This window comes from Nyctibius grandis, chromosome 21 (genome assembly GCF_013368605.1).
Source record: "Nyctibius grandis isolate bNycGra1 chromosome 21, bNycGra1.pri, whole genome shotgun sequence".
NCBI lineage: Eukaryota > Metazoa > Chordata > Aves > Nyctibiiformes > Nyctibiidae > Nyctibius > Nyctibius grandis.
The window spans coordinates 6102422-6119213 of record NC_090678.1 but is presented as its reverse complement, the minus strand read 5'-3'; the positions used below and the strand labels follow the sequence as shown (position 1 = coordinate 6119213).

General features: G+C 43.0%; 1 protein-coding gene across 2 annotated transcripts in view; it reads right to left on the bottom strand.

Annotated features, from left to right (window-relative positions):
- Window positions 1-16792, bottom strand: part of XPR1 (xenotropic and polytropic retrovirus receptor 1) — a 107887-nt gene that overhangs the window by 12478 nt on the left and 78617 nt on the right. The window contains exons 5-12 of one of the 2 annotated variants that reach the window (XM_068416797.1): window positions 14197-14346; window positions 13690-13773; window positions 13099-13180; window positions 9393-9580; window positions 8982-9161; window positions 5040-5205; window positions 3100-3291; window positions 1776-2009 (exon numbers count right to left, since the gene is read on the bottom strand). In XM_068416797.1, coding sequence (XP_068272898.1) covers window positions 1999-2009; window positions 3100-3291; window positions 5040-5205; window positions 8982-9161; window positions 9393-9580; window positions 13099-13180; window positions 13690-13773; window positions 14197-14346 — 1053 coding nt within the window. In that variant the 3' untranslated portion in view covers window positions 1776-1998. Of the gene's footprint in view, window positions 1-1775; window positions 2010-3099; window positions 3292-5039; window positions 5206-8981; window positions 9162-9392; window positions 9581-13098; window positions 13181-13689; window positions 13774-14196; window positions 14347-16792 lie in introns of those variants that run through there. The other variant, XM_068416796.1, reaches the window with a different exon arrangement.

Below are 16792 nucleotides of genomic sequence, written 5' to 3'. Positions count from 1 at the left end.
ACGTTAAGGGGTAGCTACTCTCACTTCGGCTTCGCTAATTCAGGTGATATCTGAATATTCAAGATGATAGCTCGGAGTTAACTCTGTAAAACTAGCCTAGTCCCAGGACAACAGGATTGCAAGTTTGGGAGAGAAAACCTAACAGAATTTACTGCGATATCTTACCGGTATAACATCCCAAACACAATTAGCAAAGAAAATTGCATTCTGCGTTTAAATCAAAAGGAAGTAAAGCAAAGAAAAGGCTTCTCTGAGGGAAGAAAGAATCACAATTATGCACTGCCTCAGCAATATGAATTATTAAACAGTGATATTTCGGGGAAACTGAGATACTCGTCAAGAGCCCACAGTACACTGTGTTACTGGGGGGATCCTTCGCTACAGGAGGTTTGGAGAAGGGAGTACCGCACACGACTAGAAGCGGCATACACCACTTAAACATAACAAGATGGTATTTGAACGTTTGTTTAGTTCGCATTGTTTTCCAGCAAGCATACAAAAACCACAGCACAAGAATGCTGTAAGCGCACCCGGTATGAGTCCGCTGGCTTTCAACACCCACAAACCCTCCTAGCCACACAGCCCATCTTCACACAGCTGGCAGACACAAGCTAGAAATCCACAGACCGGCTACAAACTATTCACTGTTCAAATCAAGGGAGGAGGACAAGCCTTTCCAGAGGGCTGTGACGTCCCCAGGACTCCCAAGTGGAGAGCAGGCACTGGTGTACGTTACCTGACCTCCCAAGAAAAGGCCACCAATTACCCTCTGTCCTGGCAGCCGAAAGCTGTCATTCCAGAGGGATAAGTCATAGGCTTGCAGACACAGGCACGAAAGACTGTTTAAATAAAACTCTTGTTACCACAGCAATTAACAGGTTCGTTACTTACTGCAATGTAGAGCAGGTCTAACGAGCAAGGATCTTTACCAATTTGACGCTTATTTTGGGCACCGCTTGCCTTTCTTCACAGCAAGCAGCTAGCCCCCAGCAGATGTTCTGTAGGTGAGAGAGGTGTTTGTCCCTGCTGTCCTTAGGCAGACACAGAGAAGGGGTGGGCGAGCAGCGCATCTATTTTCAACAGTAACATCACAACAACTTGATGACAGACCATCTGATTCCAAGTTCAAAAAGAACGGGGAAGCTATGTAAAGCACGTAGATAAAATTGGAGTTCTAACAGGTACAGCATATTAGAAAGTGTGTTTATGGCAGGATAGGAATAGGCCTACAGGGCTGACAAGACACAGCAAAGTCTTTAGGCAGCCCTCTGAAAAAAACCCTACAAACCCAGGCACAGTGGCATTTACAAAATCTGTAATTTCCAAAGGCCATGGAGCTTCCAAATTTTTTTTTTGTACGATACCAACAACTACATGCTATTGACTCCCACTAACAAAACCGGACAGACAAAAGCTGGGAGTCACGAACATCTCTCAGCAATTGGAACAAGCCCCACGCCTTGCTCGTAAACACCTCATTACAACCCACTCCCTGCCAGATTGAAGAGCAGACAACAGTTATGTATGGCAGCGAGGAGAACAAGGGTCAGCGGTACTGGCGTGAATGCAAGCTTCAAGGGGAGGAGGAAGAGGTGAAATTCTTCAACAAGACATTTTGACAGATGCTGGTTTTCCTCTTGGTTCCAAACCTACCCCAACCTTCCCGCAGAAGGCTCTGCCAGAGTGTCCCCCACCCTGGGAAGGAGCAGCATTAGTCAGCCTCCCCAAAGCAGGCACTGTATATAAAAGCATATAAGCAGTGACTATAGCCAGGCAATCTTTATTTGTCTCATCTCAGGGTTTGGCGGCGGTGACTAACTGGACTGCAGGGCTGGAACTGAGGAGCTGGGGAATGTCACTGAGCAAACAAGTTAAAATGGGAACACGCTCCGGGGACACGGCAGCGGGGCCAGGCGCTGCATCCAGCACTGATGCTCCCACGCCAGGTCTGTGGGTACGTCCGGATACAGAGCGCCCGACGTCCAGCCTTCACCAGCTTCACGTCCCTGCTGTTAGAATGCAAGGCTTGACAAACATCATCGGTGTGACTTCAGGCCCAGCTACATCAAAACAGCCATTCCTTGGCCATTGGAAGGTTTCCAGCAACCCTGCCACCCCTCCAAAAAAACAGCACGTTACCTAGAATCACGCCTTGAACGCTTCTCCCTGCCCCACCACAACCATATTTCAGGATAAGCAATTGCTCATGAGTGTGTGTGGTTGGCTAATTTCTGGAGATACAGAAGGCATATATTTTCAAATAAAAGAACACAGCTTTTAGGACTTCAGAACAATGAAAGGCAGGGTGACTGCCTGAAGTGCAGAAACTAAAAGCTTTTTCCTTCAGAACAAGAGCAGAATCGAGTAATTTGTCGTTTCCAGGGAGATGGGGAACTTGAGGGATCAGAGCTCAATCTGCAGTTAAATGGATTGGAAACAAGTCCCTACCAGCTGCAGAAAAAAACATGGATAAAAACACACAGGAAAATCCAGAGAGGGCATTTTCCTGGCACTGTGCACATCTCCCCACGTTCAGGAATGACGGACTGGTTTTATTCAGATGATCCAGCTTAGCTATTCATGAATGCCAAGGGAGAAGTATTTCCTATGTTCTCCCTTTTCCTTATACATCTCCTATTCAGCCTCCCTTCACAGCAAAACCTGACAGGTATTTCAGTTTTCTCCTTTTGAGAGAGAAATCTGAAAATACTCTCTCACGCTCCTGAAGTGCAGTTCTAAGCAGACCAGGTATGTGAAAAATACCTAAAAGAAGATCTTAAAACACTCTTTGCAAGGTAGGCAGGCCTTTGCCTTTCCACTGAGATGTTTCACAGGTACCAAAAGACAAAAGTTCACACTTCCATGGGATGCCACATTCTGAGCTTCTCCCATGCAAAAGGCAAATCCCGTGACTTGCATTCCCTTCTAGAGGGTGCTCTGAAATCACGTCTGGGGAGCATGGGCCAACTTAGTGCCATGGTCTAGTTGACATGGTGATGTCAGGGCAATGGTTGGACTCGATGATCCCAGAGGTCTCTTCCAACCTGATTGATTCTGTGATTCTGTAACAGGCAAAGGATTTTCCAAAACAACCAATACCTTTGTGAGTGCTGTAGAGGGCTGCAAATGTCACCACGAAGAAGGTGGTGGAATATTTTCCAGCATTAACCAGATGAAAGGCCCGTTTGTTATCACGGTAACGGCGCAGGCACTGGATGAATCGCAACCAAGCAGGGATGCACTGGACAACTGCTCTCACTCCGTAGGAGTAGCTGTAACAAATCTGATTATCTGCAAGAGAAAAGTTTCAGGGACACAGAGTCAGACAGTTTAAGAACTCTGATTGTCTTTCTTTCTGTAAGCGTGACATCACTTGATGTGAATGCAATTCCCCGTCAATGTCTCATACTCAGGCACGCACACATGTGTGTGCACACAGCGAGAAGCTCATCACCAAAAAGTATCCCGAAGCCCTTTCCTCCATCTCAGAGGTATTCAGGTGACATGACACCAATAACACATCCAGACAGATCATCACCCAACTCTTTCACTGCTGCCAGTATAATTAACACGCGAGGAGATTAGAAACAACCTATTTTTAAATTTATTTTGTGCTGTTGGCAGTACTGTGAATAATCAAATTAAGATGGCTTTACAAAAGGCCTTCGACATTGAATTTTTGTACATAAATGGGAGAGCATTTCCAAACTCTGCAGGACAGCTCAAAAAGGCCACTTTGCCTAAGATGTCCTTGAACCATTTTTTCTTGTATATTGTAATAGGAAAAAACATATTTCAGTATGTGTTTGGGGTTGTTTTTTTGGATTTTTTTTGTTTGGTTTTTTTTTAAAAAGCAAAGCCAGGGCATAGCCCTGGCTTCAACAACTGGGGTGAGAGGCAACCACACCAACATGACATTGTGCCACACCACTGATGTTTGAAAGACGCCTTTTTCTTGAGGAGATGAGCAGGCAAACCCCAGCTTTGTCTGGAACCTCCAAGCACGCCGTATTCTTACGCTGTCTTGCTCAGCACATCTAAACCAGACACCCCACTGACTAACCAACATTTGTTTCTTATTCAGACTAATGGAGACAAGTTATCAGCGGATATTTATCCCAAAGCACTGCGCTATCGTTCCACTGTTTGGATTGGAAGAAGACAAGTTGTTAGCCACTTGGTTGCTTTATTTATTTTGGTTTTATTTTTAGTAAATAAATATTTAGTTACTTGCAAGACTGTCTTAAAGTGAAGAGAAAGACCAGGCAGATTGAAAGAACAAAGCGAACACTGATGCTTATTGAAGCGTACTGCGGATTCTTTCAGCAAGTGTCAAAACCATCAGACAACACGATTTGCCAGCAGTCACTGCTTCAAACGGAAAGACAACAGCCCGATCCAGGAGGGGACAGGTACTATTTTGCACCGAGAAGGCCAAAGCCAAAATTCATGTGCCAACTCTGCAGTTATTCTGGCTAGAAAGGAGAGAAGAGGCAGAGCACGCACAACCCTGGCATCACAGCATCAACTCGAATTGAATAAGGAGTGGCACTAGCAAGCTCTGAGGAAGCTTCTCCATTCTCTCTTGCTCCAGGGTACTGCGATGGAGCCTATAAGAAGCAGGCTACAGCACAGAAAATTGGGGTTAAACAAGCTCACGCAACTCATTTTCAAGCTGAGCAACAGGAACAGGCTAAAAGCAAATGCATGGATAAACCACTATGAAATAAAACAATGCCAGGAAAATTGATTTCTCTTTCCAATCAGGAAGTGCTGTGCCTAAATTCTATGATGAATATACACATCAGGCCAAATGACTGGATTAGGAAATGAACATGGATGTGAAATCCCATTTCTCTGGATGGAAGTAAGAAAGGGCAGAATCACTCTAATGCTGTGTTTAGAAGAAACACCAATTATTTTAGCTTCCTATGTCACTGGTAAGCCCTCTTCAAAACAGACAGATTATGCAGTTGCCTCGTGCAGTGTTTCTCAGGTCATTTTGACCGCATTCACATGGGTCATCAGCATTACTCTACCTGTATTTGCCAGAAGTCCAGCATTGTCCTCCCACTGAACCTCAAAGCTGTAGAAACAGATCATGTATTCCAGGTCCATGAGTATCACGACCAGGCTGTTGAGCTGATCAGCCAGCCAGAAATCTGCGAAGCCTACCTTGTGGAAGGGAGCAGTGAACACTCTGAACTGTCAGGGGAAAAAAAAAAAAAAAAAAGAATAATTCATGACATAGCGTCAAAGACATCTAAATGCAGTGGCAGGACATCACAGCACTGAACAAATATGGAAATAACAGAAACGCTTGAAGATTTATTGCTGACCTTTCGCTTCTGCTGACAAAAATACGATAACAGTCTCCTCACTTTTAGTACAAATAACAATCCTGCTTTCTTCCTCCTGTATGCAACTATTCATGTCCTCCCCCACCTTGTTGGTTTTTTACTGGCAGAAGAGCCCAGTCTCCTTCAGCCAAGCTCTTTCCCAGAAACTCCCAGTCTCTGTGTAAGAGCTCTACACAGGTCTGTTTCTCCTGTTGCTCCTCACTTTGATCAGTGCTTTCTTTCAACCATTTATGTCATGTCTATTGACATCTTCCACACTTACCTTCTCCCTCACACTTAATGTCAGTTAGATTACAGACCCTCAGCATGGCCATTAGGCTGATCCTGGCTCGGTTCACTTAACACTTAGTTGTTCTTTGCAGTTAGAAGTTGTAAGAGTGAAGATTGCCAAAGCCTCTAGCAGGGAAAGAGTTAAAGAAAGGGCAGAGGAAATCCTATTGACTGTCAATTAGACTCCCCCTCAATCCTGGCCCACTTTCCCTCTCAGCCTTAACAGCAGTTTTACTACTTTCAAACCAGACAGCTTTCATGGTCCATTACCTTTGATTACAACTCTCTCTACCCAGTTAGTTGTAGTTACTAACGGCCAATTTCTCAAAGAGACACCACCAGCACCATCCTGCAGTTCAGAGATTTATGAACCTTTAAATTAATGAAAGCCCAGGCTAACACTGATCCTTTATATTGCTCTCCTTATTAACCCAAAGGGTACACAGTTACAGAAACCCAGGAAAGGACTGATACATTCCCATCAGCTTGTAATGCCAATTTAAGGCTCTGGTCCTAAATTTCAAAGCCAAATAGGGGATTGACACTTAATGGCATACAGCAGATAAGGATCTTGACCCAGAAAGCACTGTGCTCATGTAGGACAGCACCTATTACAAAGGCTCAAACAGGGCCAGCCGTGAGGGACGTGTGTCCTCAAAGCCATCCAGCTGCAGAACAGCTTCTGCAGAGGTCAGAGAAGCCACACCAGCCTTCCTTTTCAAAAGGTCCTTCCTCTGTTTTACCAACACTCCCTGATACTATCTTCACCTGTTTCATCATAGACTTTTTTTTTTCCGTAAACAAAGACTAAAACAAATGAAATGTGCAAACAGCTCTACAGATAGATCTCCCTGAAAAATGAAGAAATTAATAAAATCCATGTTGTTATTTAATTTAGGGAGAGACACTTAGGCACTACCAGATGACAGTTTAAAACTTTTAGGAGAGTAGAAGCTTTCCACCTAAAGGTTTCAGCAGATATGTCCAGGACCTAGCTAAGGTGCTGGCATCTCAGTCAACTATCCTCAAGAACCTGAGCTGCCGTTTGAACCCTCCCAACCTCGCGTGTCAGGCACGGTGGTTTCTAGCTGTGCCGCTGCACGCTGCCCGGGCACAGCTGGAGCTGCAGCCCAGCTACCAGAGGGGGCTGGCAACTCCTCACTTCCCAGCTGAGAAACGTCTGCAACATCCTCCCGTGAAGATGGGCTGCAAGAATAAAGACGTAAAATACCAAAAGCTGGAGCTGAACCTCAGTTTCAAGTAATCGGTTGCAATTATATCTCAACGGTTCCACAATCCAAGCACAGACTTCCTGGTGCTGATCACTGCAGTTTTAATAAGTGCTGAGACAGCAGATATTTGAGCTGGAGTGAAACGCTTCCTAGATTTTCACCTCTCACAGCCAGGCTCCCCGCGTTTGTTTCGCCATTTCGGCGCCCTGCAGAGAGTGTGGGCACGCAGACGCCGTGCCATCCCCTGCGCTCGGATCCGATTCCTCCCAGTAAGCCACTCTCCTCAGCCTACACAAGTGCACTCATGGGCTTCTCATCCGGCAGCAACGGGGCAAAGAACACTCACCTAAGCATGTAGGTGAGAAAGAAGAGCCTGGCATGGGAATTAAGCTTACTACAGGCTAAATAACTTTTTTCACTCAGAGGAAGATCAATTCAGGTGCAACTTGCAGTCCCTCAGGGATTATCAAAAGAGATCCCGCTCATGAGTACCAACAAGCAGTTGATGGTCACGGGTGGATGCAGTAAGACACCTAGATCCATCAGAAAAGGCTAAAATGCACTAAAGTACACTCCTGGTTTAGTTCTAATAAAATGGAAGGTGCCAGTAATGCTCTGCTACACCCTATACATCGGACTTCATTTTGGCTGGAAATGACACACATCAAGCATGCGAAGAAAAACGCTCACCAAACCCAGTGTGTGAACAGCACCGTTCTAACAATCGTGCTATCTAAACCTCCTTTCACCCACATAGCTGCTGGCGACTGCAAGGAGAAATAAAACACACCCAGCCAGCCAATTACACACAATAAAAATTAGAAAAGCCTAACAGCTACTCGTTATGTGGTTTGTCTGGCCTCTTTTTTTCCCCTTCCACATAACACACCCTCAGATGTACTGTGTCATTTTCCACCATTAAGGTGATCTTGCATTTTGAAGAAGCTTTTTTCCCCCAGGAGACCTTGGGACGAATTGGCCTGTGCACACTCGAAGATATGTCTGTATCGCAGACTGCGGCTAGCTGGGATAGAGCAGGGACTGGAAACTAAGAGCTCTGCCAAGACTGAGAACCTTACCCTGTTAAGACATTAAGGTAAATTAGCACAGCTATTGCTCATGTGGTTAGAGCACCTCCAGTGCTTCCCCTAGCACCAAGGGACAGCAGGAAGACTAATGAGGTTTGGGACTAAAGGTACATCTATGAGAGATGGCTGAACGCTGGAAGGCAAAAAAGGAAGAAACTGAAATAGTAGTAAGCTAGCAAATCAAATACCAGAGGTTAACTAGCTGCGTGCATACCTGCACGCACATGCTCGAAGCATGCTGCTACATTTCATCGTTGTCATGTTCCAGATAAAGTTAATTGTTTTAATTGGCATTAAAATGATTCTACGAATAACATCAGCCAGCCAAACCCTCTTCCGCCCGATACTCTCAGAGCAGTTCCAGCAAGAGCAAGGTATCCAGGGAACCAACTTGATTAAAGTCAATTTAAAAGGGCATACAGGGTGGGGATGAACGTATGAAACAGCCTTTCGGGAAGAAACTGATGAGCCATCCAACAAGTCTGAAAACTGTTCTTTTAGAGCTCACACCTATAACTGAACACTGAAATAGCATGCATATTTACATTCAGTTTACCAGATCTATCTTACCAGGAAAATAGGAGCTGGGTCTAAAATAAATAGTTTAAGACCACAAAAAGATTTGTTGAAAAAAAAACAAACCTCACCCATGAACATAATTTTACAAGCAGTAACCTTTAGAGTGCTGTAACCCTAATCAAACTGTTTCGCTGCATTAAGGAACATGCAAACAAAGATATCAGAGTGTTTCTATATATGCAAAAGAAGGTATACAGCTGTCTATAAGAAGATTAACAAGTGGCTACCTGCAACATGAAGATAATGATAGACTGGTACAGACAAGCAGCAGTTGCTTCTGTAAACCCATGCTCAACCACCATGGGCAGTCAATACCTTATCAGGTCTGCTCTATGAATACACAGTGGTATAAGCATCCCTCTTTCTGAAGATTAGTGATGCTTGGATATATTTAACTGCTACAGCTCAGCTACAGCATTTTTATTTATTTATTTGTCAGGTTTGAGACTTACCAGTAGTTTGAGCAGCCAAAAACGGGACTTGTAATATAAGGTTTTGGTAGGGTTGATGAGAAAAAGCAACATGAAGCCGTACAAGATGAGTGGATTCACCTGCATAGGGATGTAGGTGAATTTACCATATATACACGCCAGCAGGCTCAGGCACCACAAAACCCCCAGGAAACCAGCAATCTACAGAAAGTCAGAAAAAACACATAGATACCTTATGAAAACATAGCTCCGAAACCTACAATGAATTCTCATTATAAGAAAAGGGAGAGCAGTGCTCAGTCCTGTAATCTAATCAGGCTCCAGCAACTTCCTCTTCTAATTGTGTTAGAACTCCTTGCCAGGAAACGGTGCAGGATTTATCCTCCCGATACGCCGCACAGCTCAACCACTCCTACAATCTATTCTGTTTACCTCAAAGAGATGTTGATGGGACAAGTTGCTGCGGGGATTGAGTTCGAAGATGAGGACGTGATTCACTCCAGCCTGTCTCCAGCCATATGTGTTGATACCCAGGAGAAAGAGGAATTCTATCAGGAGGAAGCCACCTCGATAGATTCTCACCAGTGGCCACACATTTGGTCCATCTATAAAAGCCACACCTGGCAGAGACAAAAATGAAACGGCCTTAGTGACAGCACAAGTCATGTCACAGAGCAAAGCTGCGCTCCTCTGCTTTATGCTGGCTCTCAGATAAAACCAGAATAATTCCCCATGAAAACAGAACACGCTCATAAGCGCCTGCATGTACCAGCAAATGGAGGACGTTTTGCCTAACCTGTCAGAGGATTTAGGAGTATTCTGGGGAAAATTCAGTCTCCAGCTGGTGCAGTCAGGTCCTTAGCAGCATCTTAGGTCCCATCTCACGCTGTAGGCACGAGGGACAGCACTAGCATAAATGGTGACTATATGCACTTAAATGTTCTGGTTTAATGGAGATGAAATCCCAACAGACAGATATACAGATACTTCAGCTCCCCACAAACCCAAGAACCACCACTTACAGCATTTACAACAATGCTAAACTGCGCCTAACCCCTGAACTCAATACAACTGTAATGTAATACATATTCATAACGAGCAAGATAACATCCAGCCGCACCCAAACAGAAAACCCAAGCTCAGGCAGCAATACTGGAAAGCCTGTTGCTTCCTTTGTTCAGTCTTCAGGGTTTTGGAAACAAATTTCCTTCATTTCAAACAAGGAGCAGCCCTACACACCAGCAGCTTTCTCAAGCACAAGCCTCTTTGCAAAATACTGTCCCCCAGTTGCCCAACACAGGTCTTGTGAGAAACATACAAATAAAATACAGTTATTTGAATCCTCAGTTTCAGTTTTATTGAGTGTTTCTCACCCATATGCTTTTTAAAAGGGGGGGGGGAAGAGAACATGCAGTTTTACAGAATTGATGCTGAGAATTTATTCCCACAAACCTTCCTGTCTAAATTACAACCCCGAGTTTTTCAAACTTTTCTTCAGAGAAAGCATATCCATAAGAAGTTTCATGTGTTCAGCATCTGTACTTTATACCATATAAAATTATGGAGGAAAATTGTGCAAAGAACAATGACTCAAGAACTGTTGCTTTAAATTTAAAACTTAAAGAGAATATTGGGTTCAGGCAAAATGAAGTCAAATTTTGGACAGAAATGAGAGACACCCCGAAGAAGATGAAAGAAATGAGTCTTAAATATGGAATTGCAAAAGCAGCATTTCAAATTTTAATCTGAAATGCCCGAAGACAAAGCCAAGGGAGGTGCTTTCAAACAGGACAGTGTAGACCCAAAAATATCAAGTAAGAAACGACCAGCTAGAATAGGACAGTTGTGCTGCACACTATTTGAGACAGAACAGCCAGACCAAGGTTTATCCTGAGGTGAACACAGCTCAATATGACAGTACAGCATATGACTTCCATAGCTAATGCCTGCTAATCTTATTTCTGGACTTTCAGGCTGGTAGAGGACCATAATTGCAGTGGGGAACAGCAGCTGGTTCTGGAGAAAAAGCAGATACTGAACAGTACAAGGAGCTGAGACACTAATATATAATATTAAGAGTATTTCTGTATACTCTCTCCTCTGACACTAAGACCCTATCTAGTTTAGTTTCCACAGCGTAAAGGCTAGATTTGATTCCCTTTTCATGCTTCCTAACCAAACCATTTCCTTCACCACAGCAGTTTGACTGAAGACCCTCAAGGACCCCGCTTGCAGGGATATGCCTAGTAAAGGCGTATGAGGTCTCAAACCAGCACGACCCAGACCAGGGCTCTGGACTACAGCCCCGAGGCAAAGAGATTTTCCATTTGTACACTGTTTCCACTTAAACCCAACACAAGGGAAGTCACCTCCTAGAGTCAGCAGGTACGTGACACTCGATCAACTCATGCCTTCAGCACACGTGGGCTCTGAACACGGTGCTCAGAGAGGAAGGTGGCCCTGGTGACAAGCTCAGCGGCATCGCAGCCTAGTTCTCAAACAAGAGACAGGGCACTGCTGCAGCAAGAGTCTTGAGAATTTGCATGAAATCTTACAGGTTTCTGGTTAAACACATGCCCATTTCCATGAACTTTCAACCTAGCTTGGCATCTATGAAAATTTATATAGAAATAGCGAGACCTCAAAATCCATACTCTTTAGGGAGACACTCTCCTGGGATCCACCTGCAGCAGCCTTCAATGGACCCCAAGTTATTGTGAACTCACCTCTATAAAACATTGCTGATCTGCTTTTAAAATCAGCCAATACAGAAGTGTTTTACTAGAAGTCATGTTTTAACGCTGTTTCACAGATTCTACACATACAATGCTAAAATCCTATCTTAGCCAATCAAATCCTAAAAACAATTTGGCAAAAGCAGCAGAGAGGTTAGCAAAGTAATATCCACTTAGAACCAAACACCTTGCAGTTAGAATACAGTTTTTGCCCAATATCTGAAGTAACGTACAGGTATCAGATCACATCTGCTGATTCAAACACACCTATTATTCACACCAGTTCAGTAACATCTGCTTTAGAGATATAATCATTTTTATGAATTAATTCTCACAACTGTGTCACTTTTTCATTCTTAATACCGAGAGATAAAGCAAACACAACTGGCTCCAATCGTATTTGTATCTCATACGAAGATCAAGCATGCAAGTTACAGAAAAAAAAAGATACGATGAATAAAGAACAGCTTCTACACATTAAACGGACCCTTCACACAGATGGGTCAACTTTCTGCCTCTCCCACAGCAAGACCAAAAGGGGAGCACTGCAAACAGCTTCTCAGAGACATTTTATCCCAAGAGATGACTGGATCCAATTACAGAAACATCTGATTAAAAATTCTTTTAAGTCAAAAACACAGACACAGGCTTTCCCTAATGCAAGAGCTCGTACGCTGATTTGTTAAGCCTTTTCCTTTGTACTCCTTAAGCAAGTTACAACACTACTGAAATCACTCACACAATTAGTAAAGCCGCTTGTGATTAAGCGCTGTATCTGGATCTACAGTACTAACATGGCTTTTACTCTAATCAGAGTCCAAACTCAGAAGGCACAACGCAGAATAAAACCATGACCTGAGATAGGCAATAATTTATTGTAGCTCTTAAACAACCTTGCCAAAAACTGCTAGCAAGAAAAATTGAATTAATTCCATTAACAGGCACCAGGCATTGAAATCCTAGAAATTTCTACATGAAAATGTCCTGAGCAGCATGGTGCTCACAAGGCTCTGTGTCTGGTCTCATTCTAAGTAGGGAGTCAGCACCATGCAGAACTTGAGTTTTACGAGCCCCTCTCTCAAGGTGGGTGAGGTCTGTGTGTTCACAGAACAATAACAGAAATCTGGCTTTATACATGGATGTTGCACCTCCAGAATATCCCTCCAAGAGTAACGAGGAAACCAGAAGAACAAACCATAATATGTTCAAAGTCCAAACTCCGTGTATACAACACGAGAAAACCCACAACCTGTTACTGAGCAGAACTAATAATTCACAACAGTGGGATCTGACTTGCTGATTTAACCCAGAACAACTTGACCAACCCCATTCAGATCCAGGCCCTCTCTAAGTGATGAGAACACATCCACACCAGGGCGTGGGAGCCACCCAGGGATACCCACCTGAAAGTATGACAGTGACGTTCAGTGCAATGAACAACCCACAGAACAATCCAACCCTGAAGGTAGTCCAGGCTGGTACAGGCTGTGAACAAAGCAATGACGGAATTAAGGTGGGGTAAATAGGTTATCAGCAAACTCAGATTAATTTGCAGAGTAAGTTTAAAATCAGGGATACAACGTTCTCATCTCTGATCACACTCTTGCTCTTGAAGTGAGGTTTTTTTTAAACTGAAAATGCTGCATAATATTCTTGCTTATGTTGCTGCTGTGTTGAAACTGGGCTTGGGCATTTCAACATCCTTTGAAAAATATTCCAGACCACACAAACACTAAGTATATGTTATTATTAGCACAAATTTCCTTTTACTATTTATCTCGTCCCTTCATTACCTTGTCTACATGCATTAGGAATAGTAAGCAAGCTATTTCCAAATCTTCCGGAACTCAAGCAGATTATGTGGCAATGGCCCACTCACAATTTGAGGAGCATGCTCACACCAATTATTTTCACTACTTTGTTCAAATGTTGAATCTAATTTGGCACCTTGACAAGATGGAGAAGCAGCTTCGCTACATAATTCAGTCTCTCACCTGAGCTGCTCCTAAGGGTGGAACACGCAGACGTTTCATGGCCTTCTGTCTGTCTCCATCTTCTAACTCATTGGTCACCACTTCCTAAGGAGATAAATATATACATCACAAAGTTCATTCTAATGATAAGCACATGGTACTGCATTAAAACAAAACAAAAACAAAAACACAGGTTGATTTCCAAGTTACATTTGAGCCCTGGCCCAATACTCTTCTAACACAACGGTAACAAAGATATGAAAAGCCCACCACGCTGCATCAAGTTATTACACAATACAAGCTAACCCTGCGTGAGCTTTTCAGAGCGAACAGTTACCAGCTGAAAAGAACATCCCCAAATTTAGGTATGCGGTGCCAGAAATCAGTGGCATTTCAAAATCAATTAATAGTTGTCTTGGTGCTGAATACAAGCTACAGAGAGGGCAAAACACTAGAGGAATCAGTAGGGAACAAGGAAATGTTGCTTTCTAGTTAAAAGAGGAGCAGTGTCCAGACTAGCATCTTTACCTCTGTTTCAGAGATCAGCTGGTTGATCTTCTTGCAGGTGTAGAAGGGTGCCACCTCCACCTCGGCCACCCGCCACTCTGCCCCCCGCGCCGTCTCCAGGTTCTTGTCATGCTTCTTTAAGATCTTGCGGAAGCCGGTGAAGTTCAGGTTCTGCAGACAAGGGAAAAGAGTTACTGCCTTTTAACCTCAGTCAGCTCCCAAGGAAATTAAATGACTATATTTCCAGCACTAGCAAAAAAGGAACAGTTAGTAAGAAGAATCAAAATTATCGTATCTATTGTCATTAAGTTTTTGAGTTATTTCTTTATGAGAAGTAATACATTGGTTTCAAATCAAGTTCTCTGGATAAGGGCATTATAGAAGGGAAATCCTTGTACAACAGAAAGCTTGGGAAAGTTTTAAGTGCTGCAGATTAAATCCAGACAAGTGCATCCCCACAGCAGCATCCTTTTCTACAGAGTGTATCACACAATGACTGCAAAACTAGTTCAGGCTTGCCGACGTGGGAGATGTAACTCTAGTCTGTCAAGATAAGTACACGGTGCTGCATTAAAACACGAAATAACAGTTGATTTCCAAGTTACATTTGAGCCCTGACCCAACACTCTTCTAATGCACAGTAAGACAGGCAAAGCTCATGGCACTGCATTACACAGGCAATTGCTTGGCAAGGTGCATTTGAAATCCTGCATTTCATTATATAGAAAACATCACTCAAAAGACTCAACGTTTCATTCGAGCAACAGCAGGAACACAAACTGCGGCAAGATTCACTTTAAAAAAGCTTAGAAAGTAGCTTGGGAAAGAAAAACAGAAAACAGCAAAATCCAATGCCCTGGGGAGAGGCACCAACTACTCACTGAAATTATTTTCAATCTAATTATGCTTGGAGTGATTTAATACCAGACCTCTACCGTTTAGGTGGGGAAATGAGGCTAGGGAGACAGGAGCAGGAAGCCAATGCATTAACGATCTGCATTATTGCAGACAAGAGACTTTAATTACTTTCTATTAGAAAAGCCAGTGTTCTACCCCGGGGAGAGCAGATCACTATTTCATATATTTGAAATGAAGAAGATACAATAAAATGATGAATTTGGTCAGAGACGTTTCTGTAGCCTGAACTAACATCACTTTATCTGCCACGTGTGCAATCCCAGCCTAACTCCGGTGAGCCGTGGCCGGTCGGGGCATGGTTACACCAGACACCCTGGAATCTCTCCAGTGGTGTTTCATCCTCTGGCTGCAAAAATTCTGCATCCCCAAAGCGCACGATAAAAACACCATAAGTTACAGTGGCCCTTCTGACGAGGAATGTGCAGCGATGGAACTGTGAAACAGAACAGTCCAACACCATTTACGCAGTCAGATGTTTTGCTATTCGTAATGCTTTTATTTGGCAAGGGGCCTTCTCCAAGCTTGACTTCCATTTCTGCTGGATACTAATCGAATCCATTGAAGTGAATCAAGTAATGGTATGTTTTGTCATCAAAGGCGAAAAAAACCAACAACACACAGCGCAACTTACGCTATAATACTATGCAAGATCAAGTAGAATCACACAGTGGACTCAAAACCCTTTGCTCATATAGAAGTGTATTAGGAAAGGCAACAGCAAGGCAAATGCACAGCAGTTTAATAAGACCGATTCAGCCTCCGTTATTTGCCCCACCAATGTACTATATTATATATAATATATATAAGTTTACACTAAATATTTAATTTTTCAAGATCTGTTTGTTCTAAAAAAAAACAGTATTTCAAATAAATAGATTTCTTATATATGTACACACTCTAGAATTATATATTACTGTTAACAACAAATTAATTTTATCAGAAGTTTAATCATCGGTAAGTTAAACAAGTAACAGCTGCCCTGGAGACAAGTTCTAGTTCCACTTGACGTTTGGTTTGTGTACCTTAGGAATGAACACATGCAACTTTGCTCTTGCTTCAGTCCTAACAGGCTGAGGAATTTGCTTCACATGGATTTTCCTTTCTTGGTAACCCAACTCAGGACTTCATTTCATCAAAGCCATCGTTTGATATTTATAACACCACTGTTGACTTCACTTTACCTCCTACATGAAGGCCTCAGCTACGTCATCTTCCCACCAGGTTACTGTTTTTCCTCTCCAAAACTGCAAGAGCTTGAATATTCCCAGTTCTAATATTCTAAGCTCCAAAGTGATTAAAAGTAATATTCTGAGATTCAGTTTTATGTTTGTTTTAGTACTTGTATTCCTTGTCCTCAACTTCACAACCAATTTGAACTAATTTTTCTCATTCTCTCTTTGAGGATATGTTGTAGAAAGACAATCTGCTCCTTTTGGAAACTGTGAAAGCTATCAAAATGGGTTTTACATCAATATTTAGTATACATACAACAGACGTGGACTCATGGTAGCAAAAATATAAGTGTGCAAGATGCCTTTCTTCACGGATGCAGACTAGGAAAAGATTTTTCAAAGGAATGACCTATGTCACCCCCTATTTAAATTCTTCACCAAGCCTCAGAAGTGATTTTCTATAACCAAGAGTAAGAGAGGCTTTCTTTTTTTTTTTAAAAAAAAAAAAGTGAAGAAATCCCAGCAGG